General features: G+C 40.1%; 1 protein-coding gene across 12 annotated transcripts in view; it reads right to left on the bottom strand.

Annotated features, from left to right (window-relative positions):
- Positions 1-19,696, bottom strand: part of GluClalpha (glycine receptor alpha 1) — a 55,898-nt gene that overhangs the window by 18,358 nt on the left and 17,844 nt on the right. For 3 of the 12 annotated variants that reach the window (XM_031981014.2, XM_031981057.2, XM_076374036.1), the window contains exon 4: positions 11,843-11,910. The exons of 5 other annotated variants lie outside the window; for them this stretch is intronic. In XM_031981014.2, the coding sequence (XP_031836874.1) occupies positions 11,843-11,910 (68 nt within the window). Of the gene's footprint in view, positions 1-1,855; positions 1,924-2,138; positions 2,379-11,842; positions 11,911-19,696 lie in introns of those variants that run through there. 4 more of the 12 variants (XM_031981023.2, XM_031981066.2, XM_076374034.1 and 1 more) reach the window with 3 other exon arrangements.

The raw sequence follows: 19,696 nt of genomic DNA, 5'->3' as shown, positions 1-19,696 counted from the left end.
TCTATTAAAACGAATATACCTTGTAATCAATAAATTACGACGACTGTCACGCCTAAGCGTGTAAAAGTTATTTAATTAATTCTACCCGCCACTGCTATGAAACGAATCAACAAAACGCCGATATATTCTTCTACAGTTTCAAAGTCTCGCGAGCCTATAGAGGGTTAATCAATTCCAAAGATGGGTCACGCCGCGTGTCAACCACAAAACCATCAGCAAGAGGAACGTAACGATCGAAGAGCAAAAAGAACCGAAACACAAAAAAAATGGGGAGACAAACCGAAAAGAAAATATCAGAACGACAATGAACGTCCCTAGAGGTTGGTCCACCCGGAATGTTCGATCGCGCCCCGATATCGATTGTCTTCCCCGGGCAAATATTATCTCGGAGGTATAGTCGGGGCTGAAGTCTGTTTGACAGAAGGGCGAGCGTGTGTTGCCGGCGTGTGGGTGTGTTTGCGCGTGTCAGTCCCGTATGTGTGTGTGTGTGTGTGTCGATGCATGACAGAAGGGACGTTGAAACGCGGTGGCACGACACGATCGCTCGCACGCGTGATCAAAAGGAAACAGACGGGTCCGTCGTCGGCGTCGTCGTCGACGTCGAACAAGAAAAGCGTCCGCGGGGGCGTCGGGCTCCGCCACGCGCCGTTTGATTATCCCTCCCGCCCGACGTTTCCCTTCCACTTTTCGGCGTTTCCTCGTTCGTTCGTCGGTTCGTCGGTTCGTTCCACATTCGTCTCTTTTCCTCGATTTTTCATGTCACCCGCGCGCGCTTTTATTTCCCCGAGTTACACTCGCGCGTCCCGTGTGTCTGTCGTTTCTCGTTTCTCGCGTGTCTCTGGGCAACAGACGAAAAAAAAAGAAAAACGAGAGAGAAAAAGGAACAGGGGGAAGAAATGATATCGCGTTCCAACAAGGCAACAGAGAGACGTGGTTGCAGACGCACAGTCAATCGAACGTTCGAACAATCAAAGTAACATAACAAAGAGACAGAGTGAGAGTGTGAGAGCATGAGTGATAGACAGATAGACTGATAGATTGAGAAAGCGAGAGACGGAGAGGTAGAGTCAGAGAAAGTGTGAGATGGAGAGATAGAGTTAGAGAGAGAGAGAGACAATGAGAGATTGATAGATCGGTAGATTGAGAGAGGCGAAAGAAGAAAGTGAGAATTTGAGAGATAGACAGAGTCGGAGAAGAAAGTGAGAGATTGGTAAATTGAAAGAGTCGAAGGAAAGAAAGTCAGAGATGGAAAGACGGGGAGAAGAGAGAGAGAGAGAGTGAGAGGCAAAGTGAAAGATTGATAGACAGAGAGAGAAAGAGAAAGTTATAGAGATAGAGGAGATAGATAGATAGATAGAGACATATGCCGATTATGTAGAATAGTAACATGACAGTCAACGACATCGAGTAAATCAACGAGGTGCGACTGATAGGCACACATCCACTGTTCAGCGCGGCTTAAAACGGAGAGCGTGTATATTTATATACGTACGACCCTGTGGCCTCGTCTGGACTCGTGTAATCTATCTATCCGTTGTGTGCATGTTTCGCGTTTCCCTCTATTTTCGTAATTTCATTCGTTTCGCCCGATTTTTCGCGTCTTCTCTTGGTATTTAGATACTTATTCCACGTCGACCCGCCATTTTGTCGCACGGACGGCCGCGTCGCGCACGTATATACATATACACATGAGATATATATACGGTTAATACAAATAATACAAGTACAGACAAGTGCAAGTCTTACGGCATCATGTACACGTGACGTTAATAGATATACACAACGTGTGGATAATACAGATTCAGTATTGTATATAGGCCTTGGTTGGTCATGGATTACTTTATATTGCACTCACCATCTTATAATCATTTATTTTGCTGATAGAGCGGAGATAGATGTTGACGTTCACTTTTGTCGGCCCATCTAATCACGTCGACCGGAACAGAACAAAACAAATCGATTAATTAAATCAGTCCAACGTGCGCCGAGTTTCGCGTATTCAGTAATTGTTTTGTTTCTTTTTTTCTCAACTTTTATCTTTAATTTCGTCGCTTCTTATTCATTCGAATCGAATTTTATTTTCTTTTGTTTTTTGCTCTGCTTATTACCCGATCGTTTCTTTCTTTTGTTTTCGTTACCGTTAGCGTTAATCGTCGTCGTTGATCGTTTTACACTTGGGGAGGATCGATGGTTCGCTGGCGGATGAGTGACAAAGTATTGCAAGGGGTGAGAAAAAGACAGAGTGGGATCGTGATCGAGAGGAGATCGACTGATCGAAGGGGGCACGTGAGGTTTATGCGTCTCCGAATGTTTCTGCTCGCATCGCTGGTTCACCCTCGAGCTTGCTTGCGGAATTTGTCCGCTAAACAGACTCGGAAACGTCGATCGTTTCGGTCACCATGAGACCGCCTTCGTGACCGCCATTTTGGAACGGCGACAAGATGGCGGATGACCGCGAGACACGAGAGATCCGGGGCTTTCGCGGCGGAATTTCTTGCGATCGTTACTAAACTGTGAAATTTTACGCATTTATCGTTTATAAAATTTGTTTAAGAACTTAGGAATATATAAATTTCAATGAATTCAAAGAGATTTCGTTTTGTTTCCGGTTGAAATTATTTTTGGGAGAAGTTTAATAGTAGTCTGCGTCGATTCCGTTAAATTTCTATGCGAATTTTCGCGAGTTTAGTGATGACCAACGATGAAATGATTCGAAAGTCTGGTGAACATCCGAAATGGAAGCTCCATGAGAAATTGAATCGGTAATTGGCTACCGTGCAGCGACTCGAGGCGGTTCGTTGCTCAATTTCACTGATCGCGCGTGGCATTTCACTTCTGAACGCTGTTATTTAATAGTGGCGCACGACCTTTCGACATTTCCCTAAACTCGCGAGCCGACTAACTGTGTATTAATCGATGAACGAGTTGCGAGTTGTTCCCCTTTCACTCGTATCGCGGCTTGTAATCGAGAAAATAATTGTTCCCCCGCAATTCACAGCAAAGCGTAATCCTTTAATTACGGGCGACGTCGTGAAATCGCGAAGAATTCTGTAATCCGCGAGCAAATTGTCGCGAACGAGGGAAACGTTTCAGGAAAATTGCGGAAAGCAGTGCGCCACGCTTTGCAAACTCGAATACTGGGACTCCGTCGCTCGTTTCGTGACTCGGTTTAACGATTTTAATGAGATGATCGATGCGCTCGCGTTTACTGCCCACCGAATACATCTTTTCCTCCCCTCTAACTCGTTTCGTTCTTCGTTTCGCGTGACAGAGACGTATTCGAGTTGTGAAGTTCGTTTCATTGTTTCTGAAAAAAATTGCTTCATCTTGATGCTTCTCGAGAATAATTGTAGAACTTCACTCACATGCGGTTAAGATATCGAACAAGGAAACAATTGTTATGCGACTGTAATGTATTCAAATAAATTCTTAAGAATTTTTTGTTCGATTTAGCATAAGATCAATGTTGATCGTCTATAGCGTTCCACGCGAGAGAACTAAATTAATCGTTGATAATCAGGGAAACTGATAACCAATGGTTACACGAACCATTTGCAATGGCAAGGAAGGTTTATCTTCACGGAACACCCTGTATAAAATTGATCGACAGATCGTTTCGCTCCTAATATCCTATTCGATCTTCTATCGAGACATTTTTCTACCGATGACTTCTGTGCATGATTAGATGGTAGAAAGGAATGGTAAGAAACTGATCTATCGTCTCCATGGACTGAGAAAATTCGTGTAAACGACGAGGAATGCGATGACCATGATCGTGCTCGACTTTTACTGCCTCCAGATGGTGATAACGGACAGTTCTTCACTCTCCGGAATCGTTTCAAGTATAATTAAGTTCGAGGACAGGGTATCAGCGAGATAATATTGAGAAGCTTTTGAACGAAACTGAAAATAAAGGAAACAATCGTGAAAGATTGATGGAGCACGAAGAAGAAAGAGAGCAAGGAAGTCAGACAATTCATGTTTCGAAACTGATCAAGAGAATTAACACTTAATAGACCGCTCACGAGGCTTCTCGTTTCTATTTTTATAAAAGTAAACATTCTTCTTCCAATATAAGGGCAAATGATTACAATTTTTCACAAATATCCCTAACATATTCAGTACGCTTATTCTTCATTTTTATATACTTTCACTTCTAAACCATCCAAATAACGCAACAATTTTACATAGAGTAATTCTCACAAAGACATCTGGTATGTATAATTTTTTAATGAACAAACATATATTTCAAGAAATGAAAACTGCCTTGAAATTCGGAAAGGAACGGAAGGAATATTATTAATTAAAGTATTCCTCATCCTCGTCGGTATTTTGAAGGCTTATCTTCACTCCATCAAGATGATTGATGATAAAAATAATACACGTCTAATAGTTTTATAGGAATTACTCTAGATTGTCCTACAGAATCGAGAGTTCTATCATTTGAAAACAGCTGGCAGAAGCAATATGCGATCAATTAAGTGTTAAAATCGAGAGGTGAAAGCCTTACCATTCTCATCGACAGCGGCAACGTGTTTGTCGCGGCGTGGCACGGAAATCCCTGTTATAGATTCGAATCGCGGCCGGTGAACAATTTTAACGGACGCCATTTTGCAGTGGGGAATCGACGTTTTACGATCGACCCGATCACGTCGACGGGTGTTCCTTCGTTTCTCGTCGTCCGTCGGAAATATTTGAAGATTGTATACACATTTGTACAACATGCCGTGCATGCCCCGTTATCCTTTAATCCCTTATTGCACCGTGTCTCTTCGAATAATTCAGTGAAACGATTCAATCATTCGATTTCTCTCACTTTCAATTAACTACCGGTGACATGCACTCCTTGCTGCTATTTACTACCAAGAATTCCTGAAACACCGATTTTACTCCGAGAAAAACGCGTTTAATCCTCGGACGAAGTTCTACGAGATCGTACAAATGTTTCATAATATTTTATGATATTTATTTCTTACGCAGAATCCAATTTTATCTGTCACTGTCAGTTTCTAGGAACTTGAATCTCGGGTAGGATAAAAGAAATTTTCAATTTTAGTATTTTTTTCTGTGTGATAATTGTGAAAGCTGGGTGTAAGTTTTCTGTGGAAAATCAATACGTAGGCTTTTCTAAGTGAAACGGTGGATAGTTGTTTAACGTTATGAATAGTTCAGATCATCGAAATGTGTTTAAACAGTGTAGAAAAGTTCGATGCATTCGAGTTTATTTTAAGAATTGCTGTACCGAGGCTACTCCGCGCGATAAATATAGCAGAGAAGCGGGCTAATAGAATTGCGTGCATGCATCAGCGGAGTGACGCTGATGGAAACGTCAATCGATCGTTCACGTTGAGAATCACTGACGTGCTTCGTGTTTCTGTGGAATCATTTTGTTTTCTCGGTCGGAAACAAAATCTATGTTCCAGATTTCTTTGACAGTTTCTGCATGGGAAACATCGTTTCTATCGTGTAGCTTAGTGAAATTTTCTCTTGGACCTGTAGTTCTTAGAATAGATTGAAGGATATTCGGAAAAGTTGAAATTTAACCATATTCAAACATTCACAATGTTACAGGAATCTGGATCATTTTACTTGAAAAACTCTATGTAATTATTCTCCGTAAGAAACATTTCTAAAACTTCCACAATTAACGCACAAATGGCGAATATTTGATCGTACACAAGTTCGTTATCAAAGTTTTCTTAATGGAATTCGAAACAAAAGGAAAGACAAGAGTTAAAAACTAGCTAATCGTATAATATAGCAACGGATGTAAGGAAAAATGAACGAAAGAGAGCGCAGAATTTTCAATCACATTTTAAAACCGGCCACTTGACTCGTGTGATTTGTGTTAAACTAGTTTTCTATCAATCGCAAGATACAAACACACACAGCAACTGCATCTACCAGTAAAGAATAAAAATCTTCTTCGAGTATTTTTCATGTATACGAATGTATCTTTGAAAATAAATTATAAACGAGAATAAAGGCCACGGAATTTAAGTGTCACGTAATTAAAACGTTCGTCTAATCGCGAAATAACTCTCGAAATTCTGAGTTTAGGGTTCGCTGGTCTCGTCGGGTTAAAGTCTAACCAAGTATGTGTTAAGGGAGGAATTTTCGGGTGAAAACTACCGGTCAGTAAAGTGTCAAGTTCGGCGAAGCCTACTGGCGGCGGTACAGAGGTTTGCTGGGAAAGGATTGCAATGAGGCGTGCGACCAAAGACAAATTATGACGGTCATCGTGGTAATCGGAGCGGGACAGACGAAGAAAAACAGGAAAAGAGGAGAGAGAAGAAGAAGAAGAAGAAGAAGAAGAAGAAGAGATAAGAACACTATTTATAGAGACGCTCTACACAGTCAGACTCTGAACGCATGCGGAGTTAAAGTACATGAAAGGAAGAAAAGTCAAGTCACTCACCGGTTCCAACGCGATTCCCGGCGTTGGAGGGAGAATCGTACGCACCGCCACATATTTTTTCGCTTTTTTTGGCTTTCTCGGACTCGGAGAAGAGAGACGAGAGATTCGAGCAAGAAGAGAAAATGAAAAGAGAGGAAGAAAAACGGAGCAAACGCTACTGGGAAAGAGAAAACAACGTGTCTTGTTCGTTGGTTTGCTGCGAGAGTCGGCGGACTGTGGATTCTTATGAGACGTTTGTTAATTCGCTCGTTAATCGAGAATATGACTGTTAATTAGAAAATTTCAGAGTTGTTTAATGATGACTAATATTAGAACTACCGAGCATTTAATACGATTGGTAGGTAATCTCTGTGAAAGTTGTAACGAATCTTCGATTCCTTCAGACGTTCATTACAGTATTCAAGTGGACTATTTATTTTCAAAATCATTTCAAATATTCGATCCTTTTAAAGTGTCAATTGAATTGTACATTCAATTGACTAGAATTAAGTTGGAATTAAAGTTAGAATCAATTACGATAGTAATCGCAATGTAATCTATTCGACAATTAGGATTGCAATAGAAAATGGTTCTTGAGGGATATTATGGCAAACTCTCTGGTTTGAATATTTTATATATCTCTTGTATTATGCGCCTCGTATGCAAGTCTGACGTTTCGAATTTATTGCATAAAAATCCACAGTTCATTGATAAGAGTACACGGACACAGTTTTCTAATTGGGCAGTCGACATTAAAAAGCGATGTAAGCCGGCCATTTTTCTGCTTGTTCCGAGCGTGTCCGTTAAGGGAGGTCCGGGGGGAGTTTCACGAGGAAAATGTAGGTTCCCGCGTTCCGCGAAACGCTAATGTTCGTTTCTCTTTTCTCCTGTAACCTGTTCCCGAGAAATTGAAGGTGTGCCTGTCGCGCGGCGGTGAAACGATCAATCACTTTGTAATCGGACGGTTCATCTCTTTCGTTTGAATTTTAACGCTGACAATGTTTCACGCGAATCACTGCTGGAATGATTTATTAAAGCTACAGTGGCGTTCGAAAGTTCCTTGCTAGATCATTTTTGGAACTTTTCTTGCGCGATAATTGCTGTCAGAACTTGTTACTGTGATATATGAACGACATATCGCGTGAGAGGATTCTGCAACGGAATGAACACCGTCTACTCTTTGTACATGTGTTTTTAGTAATAAATCATTACTATTGTAATAATAATTTAACGTATAGTTCATTATAGAAGCACATCGCTGTGACATAAACTCAATTCCAAAAACGATCTGGTTGAGAACTTTTGAACGCCACTGTATTTTCAAAATTCTGTCACACCTGTGAGATCTTAATTTTCGTTGTTAACTGTTAACTGTTCCATTTTGACGTTGATTGAGAACCATTGAAAAATTCTACTGAATTTTATTTGATAAAATTCGATTCGATTTTACGTGAAAGAGATAAACCAGAATGTTTCAATTTCGATGGTTAAAGTAATGTTTACACATTCGAGGAAAGTGAAATTTCTATTTTGAATGAAGATTAGTTTGCTGCTATATAGGGTGCCGAGTGAAATGTGGGACTCGCTTCGGGAGGTAAATTCGACGGTTCGAAAATGATAGAATATATGATGTAATGTACGAATGGCAATGGCAAACTGTGTGGACACGTTCTGTGAAGTTGATCAACTTTTGTAGGCCGTGAACAGTAATTTTATAACATCGTGTAGATAAGTACGTCTTGATTAGCAGCTCTAAAATCTTCTGTAAATTCGAGTTATTAATTCTAGAAAGATTTTTATTACAACTCGTGAATCCTAACGCAATTCTTCTTAAGTATTCTATAAACAGAGAAATGTACGTTCGAAGCCGATCCCACAAATTGTAAAGCGTTCTGTATGTTTTCTGCAAGATCTGGAAACATGGCGGCGATTTTTATTCCAATGTGATTTATCGTTTCGTATTTGTACAGGGTGATACGGATTTGAAACGATTTCACGTCATCGCGATAAACAAGCTTCCAAATACTTTGCAACTTGAATGCTGGACCACCCTGTACAATATTTTAACACTTAAACGACCGTGCATTATTATTCTTAACGTCTCGCTAACAAGATTCTACGAAACTCGATGAAAATACGAATTTTCATGGACTTGTCTCGAAAAACTGGAATAAAATACATACTTGTTCATCTTCTCATCGTTATTCTTATGTCAATAACGTATATATAAAAAAAATACTTCGTCCAACGTAGTACAAAAAAATTGTCGCGAGCGGTCTTTTAAGTGTAAAAAGAAAAACGCTCGAGTGTCAACGTTTCCGAGGGCTCGACGAGAGAATTCCGTGTAAAAATGGAAGCTGCACACGTTGCTCCGAGAATCTTGGGAAAAATCCGATGTGGGTAACACGCGAATAATCAAAATCTCCTAGAAAAGTCCTTAAAAGATCGTCGATCCTCCTAGTAATCCGAGGATAAAGATATCCGTCGTTCGTTGTTCAACAAACGAAGATATTCTTCGTTTTAACCCCTTAACGCACAAATTTCCTCGATGTTAGATATGTCTGACAATGAAAGTTAACGAGTTTTAACTGAAATACTGGCATTGTTCCCATTCATCGATACAGAATGGTTGCTGACACGAAAATGATTAGTGCAAACGAAACACATCTCATTTATGTGTACAAATTAACATTTACATTTATGTGTACATTTATGTGTCGAATTTAACTGAATAAATATTAGTCACGATGTAGGCGTTAAGAGATTAAAGAAAGGGAAAGTAGGTCTTCCGACGGTTCTGTCATTCTATTGGGTAACGCCGGCGCAATCGCCGTCGCGCCATTCGAACGGGAAAACACCTATCGCGGCCAGAGTCCGAAACAAATGTAAAGTAAGTAAGAGGGTGCATTAGCACGTATGCATAATGGAGGACCCGCTTTCAGAATCGAACGCAGCAGCACGGAAGAAATTCACCGAACGGAATCGATTATGCAATAAGGGATTAAAGAACGTGTTATGCGGCCGAGTCTGTAAAATACAATCTGAATGCGTATCTGGAATTGTACGGATGGCTCGGGATAATAATAGTTGAACTGCTATTTCGAAGTTCCTGGGGAGAGAAGGTTTTCGTAAAATATTCCCTAGATCGATGAAATATTAATGTCACGATGCTAGATATTATTATAAACATTAATTATGGATATTAACGATTAATAATGGTTAATATCATTGAAAACGTTGTCGATTAGACACAGTGCATTAGGATTACTGATTGTGAACGTTTAATAATAATTGATACGATTAATAACGTTACTGATTAGTATAGGAGAGTGATTAATAACGTTACTAAGTAATAGAGGGCATTATGGTGATTAATAACGTTACTAATTAATAGAGGACATTATGTTGATTAATATTAATGATTATTAATAATTGATGTTATTGGTAACATTGTAGTATTAGTATTTAATTAATGAGGGAACGTTTGATGAAAACTTTTTCTTCTCGAGAATTTCTAAATAGAAATTAGACCGATATTATTCTGAGCCACGCGTACGTCTGTTTGTGTACGTGTGTGTGCGCGTTACAAATAACAAAAGTGATAGAAAATGTACAAGACTCGGAACACAGTGTATCGTTGTGGTGGTTGCGTTCAGCCACGAGGCAATCAAATTCTTGGTCACCTTAACGGTTCACATGTAAACGTAGTGAAAAAAAAAATATATATATATAATATGTATATGTACATAGATAGATATATGTATATATATATATGGTAAAAAACGTCAAATTCCATTAAATCATCTACGACACAATAGCGTGAGGCGACAGTATGTGGTGTAGTTTCATGATTACGAGCAGCACGATGCTAAGATTCGTTCTTCGTTATGGCTTTCTCTGTGTTTCACTCAGTCTGATGTCGTTTTCGAAAGAGATAATGATTATTTATTCATCTCTGTACCTCTGACTGCTTAAAATTCCATTCATTTCTTCCAAATTTACAGTTCAAATTAATTTGGTTCGACATTGTTTCCCGAACCTCCAGATACAATCATCCACAGTGTCTCTGTGAACGTTCAATTCGAATTTCGAAACCTCAAACGTACGAAATCTTCGAGTTTCATTTCTCCCAGGCCTAGAGATTCAAGCATTCTTTCGAAAACCACCGACGCCGATCTCATTTACATCTCGAAACCAGTTCAATTCGAGCATTTCGAATTCTCTCGGAATCAACGAGTGTCCTCGGTGATAAATAAAACAAGAATAATAACTAAATTGAAACGAAAACGTTCGCGTCGTGCTGTTCGCGACATCCAAGTATCTTTCTTAGGCATACAAAACATATGCTTGCTTAATATAACATACGTCAGTAGTGGAATTAAAAAACTTATGATAGTGGGCCTTAAATACGCACGAGAGCCTGTTACAAAAGGGAAAGAACAACACAAAGAGGTAAAGAGAAAATTCGTGTCCTGCGTGTCGCTCAGTATACGTATACACGTGTTGTACATGTATGTATATGTGGTGTATCTCTGCGTGGATGCGTACGTGTGCACGTGTGTGTATATTTAAAGTGATATATACTTTGCATATCGTGAGACAAAGAACAGCATTATAGGATACTATAAATAGCGAATTAACAGTAAATATGTGTGTGTATACATAATACATTGATTAATATGTCTGTATTATCATACAACCACATTGTACATCGTACGTGTGTATGTATATATATATATATATATATATATATATATATATATATATATATATTCATTGCAATTTTCTAGCTACGAGCAATTTCTCATTCCGCAAGATCTCGATGATCTAGGACTAAAATACGCGAATGGACTTTGACAAATCGTTCATCTACCAGATACGGTAATTAAATAGATAAAAAAAGAAATAGAATGCGTATTTGCCGGAAATAGTTCTATAATAACGCGAGCAACAGCGTGTGATCGTTAATGATAAAGAAACACTAATGCTAAAAATGTCGAAAGAACAATTTGCAACTCGCTCGGAATCTATTTGAAACGCTAATCGATGTACCTCCGGCAAGAGGCGATGATTTAATCTACTCTCTTTATCTATCTTTATCCGATTACTTCTCATTCGTGTGAAGAAAACAATTGTGTCCCAGAACAATTTTCATAGTGAATTTATTCTTCGTTTACTATCTTTCTCTCTCTCTTTCTCTCTCTCGTTTACACTGCTGTCGGCTGATTCATCCTGCTAGACTCATCTATCAAGAGTATTTCTGTATTTATAATACATACAGATTGTGATACACTCAAACGAACACTCAGTACATATATGTGTTTGTCGCTGCGTGTGTGTGTTTGTGTGTGCACGCGGGTGTACATCCGTGTGTGAACTGTGTATACGTGTGTGTCACTGTGAGCGTGGTCTGTGATTTTTCGGGGCATTAGATTTTTAACTTACCATAGTAACGTCATCTATTTTTGAGATACTTCGAACAAATATGTTGACGCGGACAACCGCGGGCCCATCTAACATAGCAAACAGAATAAATAAAATTGATCAATCGTTGAGCAAACATGAAACGTATCGAGTGGTTGTGTGTAATGGAAAAGAAAGAAACGCTTCCCGTGTTCGAGTTTTCTTTTCTTTCGTTTCGTTTCGTTTCGTATTTTTCTCGTATTCGTTTATCGTTTCGATTCTCTCGAACCGGCGAACTGGGAGGAGACAATCGGTTCTTTTCTCTTTTGTTAGGTTCTCTTTTTTTAAACGTTTTCCCCTTATCTTTCGTTTATTTCGTTCGTTCTCTCTGTTATCGTCCCGATTAGTTCGGGAACTCGTCATTCGTCGTTGATACTTTCGAGCTGCGCGCAACTCGAGTCCCGACGTCTGACGGACTCTTCGCTGAAAGAACTGAACGATGGGAGAAAGAAACGAAATCAATGTTCAATTAAATAATTCATCGGTTCAAAGGAAACGGGAGCGTGAACGTTGTTCGTTCGGTCGAAGCTGGTTGCGGTATCTGGTCGGAAAAGGGAATCTGCTCGCCTTTGGAACAGCGATTCCTCGGGTTCGTTTATCTCGTTCGACGTATTAGCACTTTGCACTGTCAATCGTCGTTTGACTCGATAGAACTATTGAATATAAACTTCAATAATCAATTTCGTCTAAGATATCAAACAGAAATAAATATTTCATCGCGAAATAACGAGAAATATCCTCGAGTGCAAAGAGTTAAGCCGATAAATATGAACCGAATCACTTTTATTCAAAATGTATATATTCACTGAAATTCACTGAAAGTATAGTATCTTTATATCGAATTCATTAGAGGGTCTCGTATTTCTAAATGAAGTTTCAAGAAAATTTCTAGAATCAAACTCGATTGAACCAAACGATGACAAAGTATTCGCGTCAACGGATTAACCTTTTGCACTCCAATGTCTACTTAATTTAATACAGAATTACAAAATTGAATATCTAATTGAATATCTCTGTGAGATCTTCAAAAAGAACTTCGCTTAATTTATGTATAATTTCTCGTTAAGTTCAGAAAATATCGTTCGCATCTCATCAAGGAATGTTCCATATTTCTAGAGAAGTACCGTTGGAGTGCAAAGGGTTAACAGAGTTACAAGTAACCAATGAAAATGATAGAACCGTAAGCTGGAAAAACATCTCTCGCCGCTGCGCTAGACGTCGAGTCATCTGCCAACCGTGCATGTTTATTTCGAATGTCGCGCGGTCGTTAACGAACGGCAATTTTCTTCGTCGACGGGGCGCGTTTCCACCGCGCGTGTTTGAAATTCACACGGCCGAATGTGTTCGAATGCGTATCCGGTTGCCGAACGCGTTCCGCGGAAATATTCCGAAGAATCCACTCACCGTGGAAGGGAAAAAAATGAAAAAGCACGATGTTTTCCCCTCGACCTGTGCGCGCGCCAGATAGTTTCTCGATCATAAACACTCGTGTATGCAAATTGAGGATGAATATAAAGGATCCGATGCATTTTAATCAGCAAAAAACGCTGATACCGCGTGTCTCGCGCCGCCGCAAATATTGTGACACACGACGGGGTACGGGGATATTTATCCAAACCGTGGGAAAAAGGAGGGAAGAAACAGAGGAACGAAGAAATCGGGGGACGATCAAGCGGGGAGAATATTAATTCCGCAAATTAAAGACACTCCTGTGATTAACCCGTTTCTCCTCGGCTAAAAAAGGTTAAAAGGTTAAACGAAATTGCATTTTCCCGGTGCATCGATGCACCCACGAATATCGTGTTTCATGCTCGACCAGCTTTTTTTCTCTCTCTCTCTCTCTCTTTTTCGCTCGGAATTCCGAGAGAAGATCGGATTGCCGTTCCTGCGAACGCGCGCGGTAGTTCGTTGCTGTTCGAACGTGTTCGAACGTGGAATATGTTTTATTCGATCCGGTTTTGTCTCGAACAGTTTTTGAATATTTAGATATCAATTTAGAAACTTCGATCGGTTAGACACGTGTGATGATATACTTGCTTTTCTTGCGGAATGGACCGATTTCTAAAAATTGAAACATTTCGAGCACAGTTTTCTGATGAAAAATTTACAAACTTCCGACAGTCATTTTTATTTTAAAATCGAGACGTTTCGAACGCTTATTTCTCTGGCAAAAATCGACAAATTTCGAATATTTATTTTTCTAATGAAGATCGAAACATTCCGAACGCTCGTTTCTCTTGTGAAATCGACAAATTTCGAGCACAGTTCGCGCTACCTGTAAAAAAACTAGTCGATCGGTGGTAATACTCGGTTCATCGAAGTGGAAATAGAGGAAAAACTCAAGAAGCAACATAATTATCGTAATCAATTTGAAATGGAGTGAGTGCAGGTCGCACGACCAGAAGGGACGAGGCCGTAATTGCTTCACTTCCGGCGGGGAAAGTCCCTCGTATATATTGAACAAGCATACGTGTAACGTGTTCCATCATCATTAAACTTTTTCTCGAGCTGTACAGCTTTGTGTTTAATTAATGCCCGTGGAACGACGTTTTTCGCGCAGTTTAACATTAATTAATTACCGGCACGTCTATTTTCGTTCATATTTCCCGTTTTATTCATGCCGGTCGACAGGAGGGTTTAATTTCGTATAAAATCTGGACGAAGATTAATGGTGCAGTCTGGAAACAGGTGATTACGCGCGAAATGATTTTTCCCCGAAATTTCTTCCTCGTGGGAACTAACGAGTGTATTTCGTAACTTTCGAACTTTTCGAAGATCGGTGAAGATTTCAAATGTTTATTTATCGATGCTGCTTTCCTCGCGAATTAAACGATAGAATTAACAGATAACAAGAGTCTCGTCGATTCTAAGAACCAAGTGAGTTAAAGCACAACTGAAATAAACGATGTCAGGCTTCAATTATTGCATCTGCAATCTTTCGAATCTATTCAAACGTTACCGAACGAAATGACTGACCCTTAACCCTTCACGGTTCAGCACAATAATCACGTAATTATAAAAATCATCGGAAAACTCAAAAGAACTTGTTCAAGAGATCTCATTGAAAACCGTGTTTCGCCGAAGAAACAAAGCTATTCATCGAATTTCAAATATCTCAAGACTCGCTAAACAATAAAAGGAAACAACAAACGAAACAAAGGGCAATAACAATTGCTAAACGAATCGAGAGATCTCCCTCGAATTAACTAAGCGTTAAGATTCTGTACACTGGAACCCCAATAACGCGATCAAAGAATTACTAGAAAACTGTAATAATTATCCCCCGAAAATTGCATCCTAGAATTACAAAAGAAATGAAAATTCTCCTAGAATTTGCATCCTAGAATTCTAAAAAACAGGAAAAATCAAATTTTGTCTAGCTCTTTGTACTCGGAAGGCGACGTCATCTGATTTCACGCGGTAAACAGAATCTGATATTTAATATTGAACTTTGTAATGCCTTGATACGTGAAATATTGAATAAAAGATTTCACCTATCAATTGAATATTGAATCATCAAGTATCAATCAAATATTGAATAAAATGTTAAACGTTTTCAGTGAGAAACTTCCGAGCGCAGTGGGCTAGAATTTAAATCCTAAAATTACAAAAAAGAAGGGAAAAACTTGTCCCGATCGAAAAATTGCTTAGCTAATCGCAGTCTGAACGAACCAGGCGTATCGTCCTGAGCCATACAGAGTGTCTGCGTACCATTCCGCCCTACATGAACCAGGACAAGACGTCGGACACGTTGCTCCCGTTAACGCCGCCGCTCATCAAGCATCCTCATTGTACACGCATCGATGACGTCTCTCTCACTCACCGATAACTCACTCGATCCCTCTTTCTCGCTCAGACACTTCTGCCGACCGAACGAAATAAAGAAACCGGCGCGCATTGTGGGGCGAGCTTGACGCTCAACGACGAATCAAATTCAATTCACGGGAATGAATATTCAAGCGGCAGCCTCGTGTGCGCGCGTCTCCTCACCTCTTTTCTTTGAGAACTATATCAAGGAACTACTCGACGACGTCGACGCGAAACTAAAATGTGAAAGGGCGACGCGTGATGCATCAAAATGAGAATCGTTTTCGTTTGTCGCTTTCAGAGCACAGTGTTCCCTGTGTCCTTAGCAAGAGAACTTCGGGAATATATGTTGTAGGTACCGATCAGGATTTTAATTAGATCTGTGTAGATCTACATTCAGCCAAGATCGAATCTATGTTGAATTTAGGTAAGTTTCAATTGCGTTTCGATCGTACATTGTTGAACCATGTTTCGGTTAGGTTTGTACAAGTTCGGATAAGGGAACACTGTATCGGCAGCGCGAAGTTTGGAAGTTAAGAGCGCATGTTTTCCTTGATCATCACCACCAGCTAGATGAGACTTTCGGATGTCAACAGTAATCCTTCTTCAATTATTTGTCCAGGCCCTTTGAAGGCCGCAGTGGATCAAAGGGTCTTTAAGACGGCATCTCGTTGTTCGGTGAGAGAAGTAGCTGTCTGCCTACGTGACTACATTCGTGCGTGACTAATTCCATGATCTTCTTGGAGAAGCTCCGAACTCTATGCTCGATTCCGTCGAGTCTTACGAGGAGAGCAACCAACTTCATAAACGCGGACGAGCGCGGTAGCTAATCGTCAAGCGCTAGGAGGGACTACCAGATCGTGTGTAGGGCGGTTCGCATGGAGGCAGAAGGATCGCACGAGACCCTACACCAGGGGCGGCGAGTTTAGCATCCCATGAATAATGTCATCAACTTTGAAACCGCTAAACTGGAATTTCCATTATTCACCGCGTATGACAAGTTGGCGATACCCTATTTAGCTAAGTAGCCTAACTAGCCCCCACGTTTCGTAGTTTATTACCAAATCAATCTTATGTACACGACACACCAACTAGTTGAATAGATCAGTGAAACATAGTCAACACTTGTTAACACATCTTCAAATAAATGTAATTCAATAACCGACCCAACGTTATAGAATCTTCGAAACACAAGCCTAAAGGCAAACATTCGAAGTGAAATGACCCAGCAACGTATTCCCCTAACCAACCTGTCATCGGCACACCGTAGTTCGCGAAGTGTCACAATCAAACGGACATAAAGGGGCTTCGTAAGCCAAGCAAGTAGACACACGAGTCACGTGTCCTGTTGGCAGTTAGCTCGCTCGCCACCCCTGCCCTACGCCAACAATAATCCTCCCCCGGTCTCACCTCCGTTACCATCTTTATCCTTCTCGAGTTCCTCCCTCCCTCTGCCTTAGCGACCACCTCTTTCTCCCGGTTTCTTTCGCCTTTGTTTGTTCTCGGTCCCTCGGCAACGTATGTGCATGTCCTACGTAGCGTATATAAACGTGTATGTACATACGTGGAAGAACATAGAAGCTAGAATGCCACATGCCTGTGTCTACGCTAGAGAACTGCTAGTTCGTTCGTGTGTATGCTTCTGTTTTCCGGTGTTCCGTGATCTAGAATGGATGGTGTGTTACGTGTGTACACAGATGACAGAACAGAAATCGTGTTTGGTCTTCGGTGTCTTCAGCGTGACGGCGGTAAGGGGTTGGCGTGGCTCTGTATGTCTGTGTGTGTCTGCTGTGCGGCGTGTGTGTGTGCGGCGTGTCAATAGGGCGGACGAATCGATGGGGGTAGAAGGGTGGACACGGTTTTTGTAAGTCTACGAGAGGGCTCTATGGTGAGCATTGCGCCGAGCAACGCTCCTAGATCAAAGGACTCGTTCCGACACACCGACCCAGAATCGCGCCAGATGTTTGCCCCCGACGAGATCGATCGGGCACGCTCGTTATCGAGTCCGACTGTGATCGATCGCGACGGAACACTTGGCGCGACACTGGACTCGGGAGATGCCGCGACTGCGATCGTCTCGCGTGCATGTTCATTTCGATCCTTGCGTTCCCTTCTGTTTTCTTCTTTCGTTTGCTGACACTAGAACTACCGAGCATTTAATACGATTAATACGTATAAACATTGTAACAATAAAATTGTCAATGTTTTTAGACATTCATTGAAGTATTCAAATGAAACTATTTATTTTCAAGATCATTTCAATTATTGAATGCTTCTAAGATATTAATAATTGCGAATCAAAGAGATCGAAACCAGCCATTTTGTACGGTAGTTCTAGTGCTAATTTACAAGGGATTCTGTACTGTTTCGTTCAGGTGAACGGGGGTTCTCAGGTGAATGACGGGTAACGAATTTTGAAGGACAATCCTTTCAGTGCTGAAGTTAGTTTGAGTTGAGAGTCGTTTAGAAGCCAATGTTGAGTCTAGCAAAGGAAGATTGAAGGAATTCGCGGCTTGGCTTCTGGAATTATTGTACGAGGCTTTTAGAAGATGTAGAAGGGAGAACTTTATTATTTATTCTGTTAGTGGTTTATTGGAAGACATTACTTTGGTAATATTTGATGCGAGAAGATTATTTATTCCATTGAAATTTAAGAAAGTCGGGAAATATTGGAAGTCGAAGCGCATTGGCTTCTGAGCGACTCGAATATTGGAGGATGGATATCTAGATTTTTATAATTGGAAATTGAAGATTGTATTCAGAGACTGTCGTTATAAACAGGAAATACATAACTTGCAAGAAAAGAATTGAAGTGAATTGTTAATACTGAAGCAACTTCGTATAGAATCACGAGAAAAATGGCTACTACAAAGGGTGAATAAATTCTTGTTAAAAGGAGTACGCGAAAAATGTAGGATAAATGTTTTCCACGTAAGGCGTGAACCTCGAAAATATTCATTTTGAAAATTTGTTAACATGTTTCTCGTTGCGTGCGCTGACCATTACACAGTTTCTTTGTTTGCCATGGGACATTCACGATATTAAGCTTGGCGTTCCCAGAACAAGAGACGAAACTTTATGAGTGTGTTCTACCTATCGTGGCGATAAAAAGAGGAACTGGTCGTGTAAACACCGGCCCGAAAAACGCTTTATTTCGGAGAGACGAGAAATTTTATAATTTCGTATCGGAGCTAACTTTTTATTTCCTGACTTTTACGACGCTGTTTTCCCTCCTTCTCTTTTCTCTGTTATTGTTTTTGTCTCCGTGGCGCGTTGCACGTTTTTTGTGCCCGTTGCAGTGCAATAAAGAGATAACATCTACAACAGTGGTCATAATAATGGAGGTCGTTGAAGGAATTTTTGTTTCTTTTCTTACGCTGTGAAACGTAAGTTCTTGATCGCGATATATGAAATTAATTGTAGCTTCTTATTTCAAGATAAATATGTTATACTTATTTTACTGAGAACTCAGTGTACGTTTAATTAAAAATACACAATTCTTATTTCATATTTTATATTAGTGTGATAAGTAGTGTCCACTCATAAAGTTCATTATACGGTTCTTAATCTTTTTAATGGTAAATCACTTGGTATTTTAAGAAAAGTCATTTATATCATTCTTGGTAAGAATAAATCAAATATTGCGAAAACAAATAAGAAATATCATCTGATGAATTTCTTTTTATATTTAATAAAGCTACAATAGCATTATTTGATCAATATTTCACTTAAACGTCAACTGATCGAACAGAAACACAACAGAATTCATCTGAAGCACACGTACAAATAATTCCTGCACATCTCGCCATGGTTAATATCGTCCGCAAGCAACAAAAGCAACAATCTCTACCAATCCAAAAAACTCAGTTCTCTCGATAACAATCTAAGGAAACAACAAAACGACAACAAAAAGAAACTCGAAGTGACCCCGCGTTTCCCTTCTCATCGGCGTACCGACATTTGCAAGCGCAATAGAGTCGAGTAACGCCGACGGAATTTAAAACAGTAACAAGTGTACAACTCGGTTAA

This window comes from Nomia melanderi, chromosome 14, assembly GCF_051020985.1.
Source record: "Nomia melanderi isolate GNS246 chromosome 14, iyNomMela1, whole genome shotgun sequence".
In the NCBI taxonomy this organism is placed as follows: Eukaryota; Metazoa; Arthropoda; class Insecta; order Hymenoptera; family Halictidae; genus Nomia; species Nomia melanderi.
The sequence above is the reverse complement of the archived record's forward strand: the minus strand, read 5'-3'. Positions and strand labels throughout refer to the sequence as shown.